This window comes from Diplotaxodon limnothrissa, linkage group LG6 (assembly GCF_057381915.1).
Source record: "Diplotaxodon limnothrissa isolate DT_005_m linkage group LG6, D_limnothrissa_male_GT1.1, whole genome shotgun sequence".
Taxonomy (NCBI): domain Eukaryota; kingdom Metazoa; phylum Chordata; class Actinopteri; order Cichliformes; family Cichlidae; genus Diplotaxodon; species Diplotaxodon limnothrissa.
In genome coordinates, this window is record NC_140601.1 from 5,248,477 (window position 1) to 5,263,620 (window position 15,144).

Here is a 15,144-nt window from a genome sequence, read left to right on the forward strand (position 1 = left end):
TTTTTCTGTTTGAGACTTTTAATATTATTTCAAATAAATGTTTATAATGACTAATGTCTCAGTTCTACTACACAGCAAATGTTGGCACACGACTTGACACATGTAGAATTTATTTCATATTATACTAATGACAAAATATACTAATACAGTGGGATGCAAAAGTTTGGGCAACCTTGTTAATAGACATTATTTTCCTGTATAAATCGTTGGTTGTTACAATAAAAAATGTCAGTTAAATATCATACAGGAGACACACACAGTGATATTTGAGAAGTGAAAAGAAGTTTACTGGATTTACAGAAAGTGTGCAATAATTGTTTAAACAAAATCAAGCAGGTGCATCAATTTGGGCACCACAAAAAAGAAATGAAATGAATATTTAGTGTATATCAATGTGTGTGTCTCCTATATGATATATGGGGTGCCTTTGTCTGGATGTGCTTCCCATCCAGAGCTGCACAGCACAGAGGAAAGTTCCAGCGCTCCTGGAATCCCTCTGTGATGGACCGCCAGTCTCCAGGTGAAGGCACAGCCATGAAGTCGTCCACTAGACAGTCCCAGATGGACGTCGCTGCCTGGGGGGTGATCTGGCTCACCGTGGACACACCGACTCTGAAACTGAATGCGATGGTCCTGAAGGAGTCCCCGGTGACAAGGAACCTGGACAAAATTGTTCAAAATCAGTATTATGTGTACTGCAGTTACAAAATACATTATTCAAATTCCAAAATACTTTTGTGATGTCAGATTTAAATCACAAAACATGAATCTTACATAAAACCTTTTGTAATTATAAGGATAATTACAAAATGTATATTAGATAATATCTAAAACAGTTGTGTTTTGTTTTAACTTTAATATATCATAATTTGATTGGTAGCAACTTTCACAACTACAGTGAGCCAATCACTCATAATTCCTAAACATGTCAATCAGGTAGGAATGAAGTAAGACATTAATAGAAATAAAGAGTTGTGTGTTGACATGTAGCCCTTTCCTTGCTTAAATCATTAATATTTTTGAAAAATTAATCTGTGATAAGACAGCTTATCAAGATAGAACCATGTAACTAAAGATGAACCAAACTGTTCAGTTTTATCTAACTCTGTTTTAATAAAGGCTGTGACCCCTGCTATAGAGTCTGACAGCTGCAGGGATTATATACAAATATTCAACTATCCCAGAATTAAACCAGGTCTAAATAAAAAGGAGTGAGTATCACTACAAAGGTTAACTCAGTGGTCCTAATGCTACAGTTTGATATCAGCAAACACCGAGCGCATACATTGATGTGACACCACAGCCATGCTATCATGCAAACACTGATAACAGCATAAATCGAATTAAATCGGGACTTGATGAGAGCTTCTGAGTATCACTAGAAATATTATAAAGAGTCGTCTCTGTACCACAGTTTGCTTTCAGTAAACACCGACAGCATTCACTGTTAGCATAGCACATCCATGTTAGCAGTGTATAACTGGATGGATTAGCATATTAGCACAGATATCAATAAAGGACTACCGTATTAAATAGTTTTACTAACCTCAGGCAGACGGACAGGCGCTCTGCAGGTGGGATTGAGCGTCTGTAGTTGGTGTCTAGGCGGGCGATGCTGGGACCGACGAGGGAAAGCAGGTCCTCAAACTGGCCGACGGTGATAGCGCTGGAATCGGCCGTCATCCAGGCGCAGCTCCTGGAGCAAGTGGTGAAACTCACCAAACTGCTCATGCCTCTGGAGGACCTGATGGACCCAGGTACGGCGAGGACGTCTTTTACGCTGCTGCTCTGCTCTCCACAGTACATAGAGAAGGGAGACTCTCTCTTCAAGCGCTAGCTCGATAGCTGCCATCTTGCAAAGATACCGGTCTGGCACAACTCCCTCCCACATTCCTCTCACATTTCCGGTTCACGCGCGTCAAATTTTGACGCGCGATGGATTTTTCTTGGACACGCGTTGAGACGCGAATGTACACGCGTCAAATTAGGGGCGTTTTATTCGCGTCCATCGCGTTCGGTGTGAACACACCGTTAGCCTCCCTGTCATGGTTAGGGCAATCTTGGGCTGACTGGATCTCTCCCCAGAGGGCCATCGCCGCTGCTTCCGGGAGGAGCAGACAGGGTTCAAGGTTCAAGGTTCTTTATTTGTCACATGCATAGTTATACAAGTATAACACACAGTGAAATGTAACCTGACACGCTCCTCGACATGTGCAAAAATGGGGGGGGGGGGGGGGGGGGGTGTAGAGGAAGAACATTATATATATTTTTATATATATATATTTATATATATATATATATATATATATATATAATATTATAAGCAGCTGGATAGCGTAGTGGTTAAACTACACGCCTTTGGAACAGAGGATCGCAAGTTCGATTCCTGCCTGGGGCGTCTGTATCCAGTAAGGGTCCTAAGGCTAGACCCCCTATGCTAAGCAAGCCTACCGCAGACATGAGCGAGACAGATAAATATGAAGGCATGCCGGCTCGGACGTCGCCCGGATCAACAAGGTCCGCGTCAGGTGTTGAGGAACCAGGGCACCCTGACGAAAAGTGGGCTACTGGAACAAGAAGGCATCGGTGGGCAAGGGACGAAAACAGGGCGTTGTTGGAATGCTACTACGCAAGTAACCCCGGCGGAAGGGGCTACATGAATAGGATGAGGGACCTATGGATTCTTCGATACCCAACATCCACAATGACGGCGAAACAACTAGTAGCTCAGTGTTCCAACATTCGAAAGAAGGGACTGCTCTCACAGCTAGAGATTGACGAGGTACAACACAAATGCTACGGCAAGGAGGAGTCAGGACGCCAGGTCAGGGGGGAGATATCATCACCCCCACCCGAGATTGGGTACATAGCCCCAAGTGCGATAGGAGAAGGATTGTTGAGTGCGAGAGGAGCTGACCTGAAAAATAGGATCATGGCCAAGCTTGAAACCTGGATCCCCCGTAGCCGGTTACCAAGTTACCGGTTACGTGAAGTACCCTCAGAAGGTCTGCTAGATGATGTTAATGCAGCACTACGGGCAATACCTACAACCACGATTACCGACACTAACAAGCTGATCTACAATACGGCAGCAGTGATCAGTGAGATGCTTGGCTACAAGTTGAACAGCCACAAGGGGCAGTACCCTCCATGGAGAAGGAGGCTAGAGGGCAAGATCAAAGTAGCACGGAGGGAGGTTAGCCAACTAACGGAGTTGCAGAAAGGTGCGACAAATAAGGTGCCTAAGAAATACAGCAAGCTGTCCATACCTGAGGCCTTGGAAACTGCCAAGCAAAGACTCACAGCCTTGGCCAGCCGCTTGAGGAGGTACACCAGAGAGATAGAAGGCAGGAGAATAAACCAGCTGTTCTCCACAGAACCAGCAAGGGAACAATAAGAGAACAGCACCACCAAGGCTGGAGACGGAGCAATACTGGAAGAGCATATGGGAGAAGGATGCAACCCATAACGGCAATGCTCAGTGGCTAGTGGATCTGAGGGCAGACCACAGCGACCTCCCTGAACAGGGTCCAGTAACCATCACAGTGGCAGATATCCAAGAAAGGGTCTCCAGTATGAAGAGTTGGACAGCACCAGGGCCCGACATGGTTCACGCCTACTGGCTGAAGAAGCTGACTGCACTCCACGAGCGTCTGGCAGCACAAATGAACCAGCTGCTAGTTAACGAGAGACACCCGGAATGGCTAACTGAAGGCCGGACGGTCCTGATCCCCAAGGACCCCAAGAAGGGACCGGTCCCCTCCAACTACCGACCAATAACCTGCCTCAGTACTACATGGAAGCTCCTGTCAGGCATCATATCGGCTAAGATGAACAGGCACATGGGTCAATACATGAGCGGGACACAGAAAGGAATTGGCAAGAATACCAGAGGTGCAAAACACCAGCTACTGGTAGACAGAACAATCAGCCGAGACTGCAAGACCAGACTGACCAACCTGTGCACTGCCTGGATTGATTACAAGAAGGCCTATGACTCTATGCCCCACAGCTGGATACTGGAATGCCTAGAATTGTACAAGATCAATGGGACCCTAAGAGCCTTCATCAGGAACTCAATGGGGATGTGGCGTACAACACTAGAGGCCAACTCCAAGCCCATAGCACAAGTTACCATCAAGTGCGGGATCTACCAAGGAGATGCTCTGTCCCCACTGCTGTTCTGCATAGGCCTGAACCCCCTCAGTGAGATCATTAACAAGACTGGCTACGGATACCGACTACGGAGCAGTTGTCAGCCACCTCCTGTACATGGATGACATCAAGCTGTATGCCAAGAGTGAACGAGACATCGATTCACTGATCCACACTACCAGGCTATACAGCAATGACATTGGAATGTCGTTCGGACTGGAGAAGTGTAGTCGGATGGTAACAAAGAGAGGGAAGGTAGTCAGAACTGAGGGGATTGAACTACCAGAAGGCAACATTGCAGACATAGAGGACAGTTACAAGTACCTGGGGATCCCGCAGGCAAATGGGAACCATGAAGAGGCCGCTAGAAAGGCTGCAACCACCAAGTACCTGCAGAGGGTCAGGCAAGTCCTGAGGAGTCAGCTGAATGGTAAGAACAAGATCCGGGCCATCAACACGTACGCCCTGCCCGTGATCAGGTACCCTGCTGGGGTAATAGGCTGGCCAAAGGAGGAGATAGAAGCCACTGACATAAAGACAAGAAAGCTCCTTACCATGCATGGAGGGTTTCACCCCAAGTCCAGCACCCTGAGGCTGTACGCTAAGCGGAAGGAAGGGGGCCGGGGACTGGTGAGTGTCAGCACCACAGTCCAGGATGAGACAAGGAACATCCAAGAATACATTGGGAAGATGGCCCCAACTGACCGAGTGCTCAGTGAATACCTCAGGCAGCAGAAACCCAAGAAAGAGGAGGGAGACGAGGAACCATCATGGAAGGACAGGCCCCTGCACGGTATGTACCACCGGCAGATAGAGGAGGTGGCTGATATCCAGAAATCCTACCAGTGGCTGGACAAAGCTGGACTGAAAGACAGCACAGAGGCACTAATCATGGCAGCACAAGAACAAGCTCTGAGTACAAGATCCATAGAGGCTGGGGTCTATCACACCAGGCAAGACCCCAGGTGCAGGCTGTGTAAAGATGCCCCAGAGACAATCCAGCACATAACAGCAGGGTGCAAGATGCTAGCAGGCAAGGCATACATGGAACGCCATAACCAAGTGGCCGGCATAGTGTACAGGAACATCTGTGCCGAGTATAACCTAGAAGTCCCGAGGTCAAAATGGGAGATGCCCCCAAGGGTGGTGGAGAATGACCGAGCTAAGATCCTGTGGGACTTCCAGATACAGACGGACAAAATGGTGGTGGCTAACCAACCGGACATAGTGGTGGTAGACAAACAGAAGAAGACGGCCGTAGTGATCGATGTAGCGGTTCCGAATGACAGCAATATCAGGAAGAAGGAACACGAGAAGCTGGAGAAATACCAAGGGCTCAGAGAAGAGCTCGAGAGGATGTGGAGGGTGAAGGTAACGGTGGTCCCCGTGGTAATCGGAGCACTAGGTGCGGTGACTCCCAAGCTAGGCGAGTGGCTCCAGCAGATCCCGGGAATAACATCGGAGATCTCTGTCCAGAAGAGCGCAGTCCTGGGAACAGCTAAGATACTGCGCAGGACCCTCAAGCTCCCAGGCCTCTGGTAGAGGACCCGAGCTTGAAGGATAAACCGCCCGCAGGGGCGCGCTGGGTGTTTTTTTTTTTTTATATATATATATATATATATATAGTATATATAGTATATACATTGGGTGAATGTGCAGTAGTAGCAGTAGTAGCAGCAAGCAGGTGAATTCTGTACATTAATATGAATAGACATCTGACTATTTTACAGGATAGACAATATAAACATATTTAAAATTAAAGGAATTTGAAATGTACATTGTGCCTTGGTTTAGTGTCTGGAAGAGAGTCCTGTCTCAGTCAGTTATAGATGATGTGAGAGGGCGGGTGTTCCTACCCGCCCTCCCGGGAGACATGCCCCTCGCTAGGGGCTGCATGATGTTGCAGGCAGGTGGGTGCAGCCAGGCCCCACACCAGGAGAAGTGTGACTGCTGGATGTGGTAGTACGAGAAAGGTTTGTTGAGTGGATGGCCAGCTGGTGATAGCAGACCAACCCCGCCCTCCTGGCCGCGAGGCCCTCGAGATTGCTGTAACCCAGTCAGACGATCACTTGGCAGCGCAGCTGGCACGCGGCAGGAAGTCAACTATTTCCAACCCCAAGGAGGAGGTTCCATGAGGCTTCCCCAGCCCAGCCAGCTGCTGAGCACCAACACCTTCCTTCTCCGGTAGAGACCTACTCTGTACCTGGGCTGCATGCAAGCCCTGATCCACCTAACCCTGGTTCACCTGGGGCAGACAGTAGACACAGTACTGTTTGTCATGGTACTTGTCACGGTATAATAGTAGGCACGGTAGTGATGTTATCCATATATGACAAATAAAACTTAAAACTGAAACATTTCACATAATAACAAATGGTTTACCGTCTCTTCTGCTCCTGACCCTTCACTTAAGCTCTGCAGCCTGAAGTCCTTCTTTTACCTTTGTGAAATATAGTGGTCTTTCCATGTAGAGACGTTCTGAGTGATGCAGAGCCAAGAGCTATTCTTGAGTGTAAACAACTGAATGGGTTCCCTGCCACAGTTTTAAAAATGTCCAAATAGTAGGAAGATTCATACTACTACTATAATAAATTGAGCAACCATATTCAAAAAGGTTGATACTTAACAAGGTAATAAAACACGGAGCTGCTGAATCAGATATAGTGAACTGTGCCACAGACAGTGAAAAAGTACTACACTGCTCAAAAAAATGAATGGGGCAGATTTCATTTGGGAAAAAAATGTGTTCGATATCTAAACAGATATGGATTGGGTAATATGTTGGAAATGAAAGCATGCCCCAATGTTTAATGGGAATGAAAATGATCAACCTACATACAGCTGAATTCAAAGATATCCCAAAAATCAAAGTGGAAAAAATGATGCAGCGGACTATTCCATTTTACCAAATTTATTTTGCAGAAATGCAAAATAGTACTCAGTAGTACAAGTATGCATGCACGGTACATGTTCCTCATGAGATGACAGATGCTGTCATGCAGGATCATCGCCCAGACCTGGACCAGGGCACTCCTAAGACAGTCTGAGGTGCAACCTGGCAGCATTGGAAGGACTGAAACATAATATTCCAGAGGTGTTCTGTTGGATTTACATCAGGCGAGTGTGGCGGAGAGTGGTATCAGTTCCTCTAGGAACTGTATACTCTTACCACATTCGGCCATTGTCATACACTAGGAGGAACCTAGGATCCACTGTACCAGTATAGGGTCTAACAATGATTTCATCCTGATATCTAATGGCAGTCAGGTTGCCTTTGCCTAACCGGTAGAGGTCTATGTGTCCCTCTATGGATATGCCTTCCCAGACCATTTAATTCAGCTGTAATTAGTTTAGTTAAAATTATGGCTTTATAACAATTAGATTGACACAGATATTTCTTCATCTAAGCAAGGCATTGCACTACGTCATTGTTGTCCTGTGACTCATTATTACAACCAGCCTTTGTTCAGACAAAGTCAGCTGCTACTGCACTGATAAGAAAAACAAGCATGTCTGCTTATGTTAGGAAGTGGAAGGGAGATGTGGAGGGGCTTGGGGGTAGGTCCAGATTGTACTTAAGTAAAAAAAAGTCATGTGGAGACTGTTTTTGTAATCACTGACATGGACTTATTAGGTAACTAACATTTTGGGATTATTCAACATGTCACATGAGACAGACACACACACACAGAGCTCATATTTCGTGTGATGCGATTAATTTTTAGAATCATTTCTGGTGCCACACAATCAGTAAAATCTGGCTGATATCATAGGGACTCCATCCATTCATCCATCTGTCCATTCATTTTCTACAGAGTCACATTTGTCATATTTCATGGTCTATTGATTTTTTTCAACTAATTAAGTAATTTCTTGATCTACAGAAGACACGCCTAACAAGTGACATTATAAGCCGCATTGCTGCAACTGTAAGGTCCATTTAGTGCCATGCTAATGTGTTTAATCTCATTACATGACCTTTAATGCAAAAAAACGAAAATGTCCTTGGAATGTAAAAAAACCCAGAAATTATCCTGCAGTTCTAGCTCATCTAATACAGTTGAAACTCATTGCTAAAATTTGTATGTTGCAGGTTTGGTCGTAAGTCAATGATTCTGGTGGCTTTCATTGCCTCCACGACATTAGGAGCCACTTCTGCCTTCTCCACTTCCTACACTATGTTTGCAATCTCCAGAGCAGTCTGTGGTGCAGCCCTCAGTGGGATGTCAATCATTGGTGTGGTCCTCGGTAAGAAATTTATGAAACACAAAGTCTAATGTCCATTCACTTAAATTTCACTTAAATACATTTCTACAGTACCCCTTTAATCAGTGTAAAACCTGCTGTGAAGTGTTGTGCAATGTTTTTTGTTTATTGGATATTATTCTTCATAAAAATATAACTTTTTAAATCATATCAACTCTTTCTTTCCTTCAAAAATATGTTTCATCATTATGCATTGATTTGATCGTTAGTGGTCTAAAGAGAGAGAAATGTAACGGCAGTCTGCAAATGCTTTTTGTGTTCTATTATGCAGAAGGTGTCTTTTGGCACTGGTGGGTGAGTGATGAGAGCAATATTAGCCTGCTTTTAGTCGGAGACCTACAAAGTCCACGTTAGGTTGGGAGTAGCTCTGGCATACTGTGTAATTCACAGGTTTGTCAGCCAGAAAGATGTGATATATATGCCCTTGCTCACCATTCCTCTTTTCTAGTTCTGAAATGCCCTTCTGAGTTTTTTCCAGTGTTTCACAGTACCTGTCAGCATTTCTTGTGGTCCCAACAGGCAGAAAGTCACCAACAATATCCCCTTTCGGTCCGAAAACACAGTTGCGCAATGCCCGCACTGCGCACACTGTGCATAAGCATTCTCCATAACACCGCGAGTCCACACGTCGCCCGTCAAACTGTCACTCTCCTGCAAGACTTCGGTTGGAAGTTCATCGCCCGCCTACCCACCCTATAGTCTGGACTTTGCACCCAGTGACTACAACCTGTTCCGAACGCGATTCTGCGAAAGCAGCGAGCGGACATGACATGGGCATTGTAAAACTCCCACAGCGCCTGCAAAAATGTAGAAAAATAATTAAATGTGTTTACCCACACCATCTCATTTAATGTTTTTACTTCATTTTCATCATTATTTACATTGTAGATTCTCACTGAAGGCATCAAATTTAAAAACATATTCTACATTTTCTCTTGCATTTCTGCAAAGTATAACTATATATTTTTCAGACATTGTCAGTATTTGTCTTTTGCAATGTTAAGTTTTTTTTATTAGTGTGTGATCAAACGTGGGACTTTGCAGGACTGCTAGATTATTTTCTTTTTTTAAATATTTTAACTATTCATTAGTGAGACATTATTTGATGTAACAAAGACAAGTAAAATTTCAGGCTTTTATCTTTAATAGTTTTTGAGATATTCATGTTGAAACATGACCTCAGACACTTTCTTTTACTTCCTCCTCAGGTATTGAATGGACAGATATAAAGCACCGTACCTTTGCTGGTACTGTTATGAGTTTATCTTGGAGTGTTGGGAACATGTTTCTGGCCCTCCTGGCCTACTTTATACGAGACTGGAGGCATTTGACTTTAGCAGTGACAGTGCCCTGCATTACTGCCATCATTCCCTGGTGGTAAGGAGTTTCCATTTCAATACTAACAGAAAACATGTTATTGTCTGTGTGTTTTTAAAATCCAGTTTCTTCTGCCTCACTTCAGGTGGCTTCCTGAATCAGCCCGGTGGTTGCTGGCTAATGGGAGAGTAGAGGAAGCCAAGAAGTATCTGATTCAGTGTGCTAAAGTCAATGGGAAGAATGAATACATATCCAAACTGGATAGTGAGGTGAAGCTAATGTTACTTGTGTGCAAAATTAACATCTACAGCTATATAAGGTTTAGAGTAGCATTTCAAATACGATTGCTTTTACACTGGAAAAAGCATCAGGATGTTGATGTCTGTTAATCAAGCTTTCAATCCCCCCAAACCATTTTTAACCTACAATCAAGCTTTACACCTTAGTGCAATTGTCCAAAACAAAAAGTTCACAAAAGGCACTGGAACTCCAGAAACAGTTCAGAGGGCTCGCCTGGAGGTTTGACGGCACAAGTGCAAAACAGAGCAGTTCAAGGGCCCGTCCTGGACGTTGACAGCACAGGATTTCAGGCCAAAACATTTTAGGAGGCTGACTGCATGGAAAAATAATTCAGGAGGCCAACTGTGGAGCCAGCGCTGGCGGCAGAGCAGTTCTGGAGGCTGACAGCAGAGCCAGTAGCAGTAATGAGACAATCCAGGTTGCCAGCCGTTAGGGAAGCGGCGACGGCGCAGGTGAAGCAAGTCCAGACGAAAAAAACAAAAAAACAAAACAAAACAAAAAAACTTTTTTGGTTTATTGTACCAGGTTTATTTTTTTGGCAATTTTGCATATGTACTATGGATTTTATCATACATATTATTAACAGTTGTATTGATGCATAGCAACTTGAAATGGTCCAAAAACTTTAAAGAGTAGCTCAATTAATATTGCAATTACTATTGTTGTTATTCAATTAATTTTAATAAAATGGTGTCAAATCACATCAGCAGGTGCCTCAAGGCAAGCCAAATAAACCTGAATTAAAAGAAAATAGAATTGAATTCAATAGTTAATGGATTTGCTTTTCTTGCAAAAGATCTCTAATTCAAGAACAAGAATAGACACGCTCAGCACCAGAAGGTCACAAGCTGAGTGTTTCATCCAAGGGGTATCTGGCATCAAATCTGTGCCAATTCAAACATATCAATCCATCTACTGTGGTGACCCCTTGGGAAATAAGTGAGCAGCTGACTGCACTTTTTAAAATACATATTTTTACTTTTCCGTACTGCAGGTTCTGGTGAAGGTGACGGTTTCTGAGGTGGCTGAGAAGAACCACTCCTATCTGGATTTGGTCAAAACACCTAAGCTGAGGAAGATCACACTTGTCTCTGGATTCTTCTGGTATCAAGTCATTCTTCGAAAGCACTACTTGCTACTGTTGTCATTTCATGTATTTGTGTGTTTCATTTTGTGTTGCTGAACCTCCAGGTTTGCTGTTGCTTTCCTGTACTATGGGATTAGTTTCAAGATCTCAGGTTTTGGAGTCAATATCTACCTCACTCATTTCATCTATGGTGCCATTGAAGTTCCTGCCAAAGTCTTCGCCTTCTTCATCTTGGACTGGATTGGTCGACGAAATGGCCAGGCGTGGTTTCTAATCATAACAGGATCTCTGATTGGAATAAACACATTCATTCCTCTAGGTTAAATAACTTCCCGCCCTATTTACACTTAAAGTAAATGAGACTTGCAGACCTTTCTTTATTTAGTTAGTTTTAGTTAGCTTCATAAATCCACTCCAAGGTTTCTGATACCTTACACATCTTTGATCTGTTTCTTGCTCAGAGTTCTCTGTGCTTCGTACATGCATTGCTGTTGTGGCAAAAGGTTTCTCTGAGGCAGCTTTCACCACCGCATTCCTTTATTCGGCTGAACTCTACCCAACTGTCCTCAGGTATAACCCCTTGAGGGTTCTGAAGCATCACCATTTAACATCAAGTGCGCAGAAATAATGCTCTTTTAGTTACAAATTTTATGCAGTAAATGTACTTTGTGATGCAGCATTAAAACCATAGTTCCTGGTTGTGTTGTTGGGCAGGCAATGTGGTATAGGTTACACCTCGTGTATCTGTCGGATTGGGAGTTCCCTGGCTCCACTGATCATGCTGCTGAATGATGTCTGGCATCTTCTGCCCCCTCTGATCTTTGCTGGCACTGGAATTATCAGCGGCAGCTTGGTCTTCCTGCTCCCCGAGACACTCAATGTCCGTCTGCCTGAAAACATTGTTGATGTTGAAGAGGGAAGGTACGGTATAGACAAGACAGCAAAAAAGCAAATCAGAGAGTAACATTCAAACATGAGTCATAAGTTAAATTTAATCTCAAAGTATCTGTATCCTGGAAGTACTTTATTGCTATGTAATGTAATGTGTATGTGTTAGTCCCCATAGGGAAATAGTTCCTCTGCATTTAACCCATTCACCCAGTGAAGCAGTGGGCAGCCACCAATGCAGCGCCCGGGGAGCAGTGTGTAGGGACGGTAACTTGCTCAGGGGTACCTCAGGGTAGCCGTTCAGTGGAGTTGAACCCCCGACCTTCCGATCATGGGGCTACCACTCTACCTACTGAGCTATCCCTGCCCCAGTGCAGAGCAGGAATAGCTCACCATAGACATAAACTGTGAACACATACCAACAAACAGACCAAACCTGCCTCACTGTCAAGATATTCAGTAGGGATGGGAATAAGATAAGAAATTAGCACTTTGTTTCTGTTATCGATATCACTTAGGAATCCAACTCCTTATCGATTCTCATTGGGTTCTTATTGGCTGTGATTCAAAGCAATCACAACAGTTATCCTACTTTAGAAACATGAACAATTAAAAACAGAGGCTGCAGCCTGACTGCTCATCAGATTGTTCCCTGTTGAAGTTCAGGGTCTGGCTTCTGGGATGGGGTCACTCAGCTTTATCATCACTTTGGGTTCTTGTCTAGCTTAGTGTTAGTATGCTGTCTGTGCAAGCGCTTGCAAAGAGTGGAAGCTGTCCTAGAGCAGCAGCGCTCTTGTTCTTTATGCAAAAGAAATCAGAGTGGGGTCAGAATATCCACCTTGCAGACTGTGCCACTATTTTCCTCCTCTGGCACACAAACTGAAATCAGTTGATTGTAATACAAGTGCAAGTGGAATCGATCAGCAATAAGGTTGATAGTGTGGAGATCAGGGAAATATTTTACTGCTACTATTCATAACCATTATCATTAACCATTGCATTAATTCTTATTCTCATCAAAAACATTGATTGAAGCTGTTGGCATTATGTTATAATTTGTATTACTGGTGTTATCATAATCACGTACTAACCTTTTCATTACAGGTGTAGTTGTAATCATTTTATATACACTTTGCATTTCTGTGTTTATTTAAAGAATTGAAGCTCAGTCAGGTAGTTGAAGGTCGTGAACTTTGTTTGGCGCTATGATCAGACAATACATGGTGTAAGGGATGTTGAGCTATGGAAAGAACACGCTTACACAACTCATATTTTACATTCTTTTATTAAGCCTTGAGTAGGGGCATTTTGGTAAAACATTTATTCAATAGATCACACATACTTTTAGTTAAGATTATTACACATACCACTGAGAGCTTCTGTCTGGGAAAAGGTTAGAAGCGCCAATGGGCGGGGTGAGGCTGAGTGCGTTGCAGGTCGACATACACACACAGACAACAGTTGGGCTCATGTTTAGGCTAGGAGTTCGAATAACAGTTTGCAAATGCCTGTAGCTGCAAAAGTATGCTGCAGGAGATAAGTGAGAGTCGGCACCTGGCCTCGAGACGGAGTGAAGGCTCTTTCCATATATGTCGAAAGTCGTCAATATTATTGTATGTGAATTGTATCTGTTTGACGCATGAGGGGGCGTCATAAACCAAACCCTGATGGTATAAAACAACCGTTTGTGTATTATTGGGCGGAGATCGATGCTGTCTCCGGGCAGTGTTCATCTCCCCACGCGTGTGTTCATTAAAATCATTGTTTGATCGAAGCTCTTCTGGACCATTATTGTTTTTGTGCTCACCCTCAATATCTGAACCCGTAACAATAGGCATTCAGAATGACAATTCCAAGGAACTGAACTTGGTGCCCTTTTATTATATTTTGTTCTTGACAAGTACTGGATTTTGTTAAGAAAAGTAAAACATGGAAAAGTCATGTCAATGTTGCTGTCTTAAATTACTGATGCTTTATTTTACTCTTAACAAATGAGAGAAAAAAATGACTGTTTTTATCTGTTTTTCTTTTCTATGTAGACACATGCAGGACGATGCAAAGGAAGATGCAGAGATTGAGCTGGTAAACTGTACAGAGGCAGCAGCATCGAAAGAAGACTGATCAGCTGCTGGCCAGAGAAGACTTTCTTTTTGATGGTTCTGGTTCATTAACACATGAATTATTGCTCACTATTGGGAGTTTACAGACTAGTGACTATTCTGTTCTGATCTTCATTTTGACCTCATATTGTTTCAGTTAGGACTGTTCAGTACAATATAGCATGAAGCATCATTTGTCATTTTATTGTTTCAAGCCTTGAAGTCTAATTTCAAAACTGTCAACCAACCGCTACTCATACTCAGCTTTCAATGTGCCTAATGTTAATAACAAACACTTGTTTGAGGTTGTCTTTCCTGGTTTGTTCTGTGTTCCCTGGTACCACAGTCTCATCTGCACTTGTCTTTTGCTTTCCATGTTCCCCTGTCTGGTCCTCTATGTTAAGTTAACCCTTGTTTCTCGTTCAGTCGCATCTTCCTGTTTTTTTCCCCCCAGTAACTGTGGCTTTCTGTGACTCTTGTTGTGTTTACTTCCCCTTTCTCATCATGTTTCTAGTTACAGCTGTGTGTTCCACCTGGTGCGTCTCCTCTTATTGTCCTGAGTGTATATGTTTTTTTATTGTCTGCACTCCATTATATGGAAGAGGTGCTCTTTAGAACGGATACACACAGGCTAGAAATATCAACAAACTCTGAGGCACTCTCTTTCAAACAGACTCTTTTATTTTCACAGAATGGGTATAATTAATTCAAAAACAAACAAACAAAAAAACTGGATCTGAATCTTTTCTAGTAGTGTTTCATCAATAGTGATCTACCACATATGACATTCCACCAATAGTTTCTACTGTTGGGAGAGGTGGGATTGAAAGAAATTGAAGATGTAATGAGCTTACCTCTAATTACATCAGAGAGAGGGTAAAAGAGTTTAACATCCAACCTTTTAAAGTGATAATCAGTGCTAAAACAGTTTATCTATATGTGATTTTGCTAACAGTTGACTGTTTTCTGATCAAAAATCTAATCAAAGTAAATGTAATTATTATGTTGAATGAGACTGTCTGTAGACTCCTC

At 43.4% G+C, this 15,144-nt stretch overlaps 1 protein-coding gene across 1 annotated transcript in view; it reads left to right on the plus strand.

Moving 5' to 3' along the window:
* Positions 1 to 14,134, plus strand: part of slc22a7a (solute carrier family 22 member 7a) — a 37,878-nt gene extending 23,744 nt beyond the window's left edge. The window contains exons 3-10 of the mRNA XM_085356730.1: positions 8,249 to 8,403; positions 9,630 to 9,798; positions 9,884 to 10,007; positions 11,033 to 11,142; positions 11,230 to 11,444; positions 11,587 to 11,695; positions 11,840 to 12,046; positions 14,053 to 14,134. Coding sequence (XP_085212856.1) covers positions 8,249 to 8,403; positions 9,630 to 9,798; positions 9,884 to 10,007; positions 11,033 to 11,142; positions 11,230 to 11,444; positions 11,587 to 11,695; positions 11,840 to 12,046; positions 14,053 to 14,134 — 1,171 coding nt within the window. The remainder of the gene's footprint in view (positions 1 to 8,248; positions 8,404 to 9,629; positions 9,799 to 9,883; positions 10,008 to 11,032; positions 11,143 to 11,229; positions 11,445 to 11,586; positions 11,696 to 11,839; positions 12,047 to 14,052) is intronic.
* Positions 14,135 to 15,144: the final 1,010 nt, after the last annotated feature.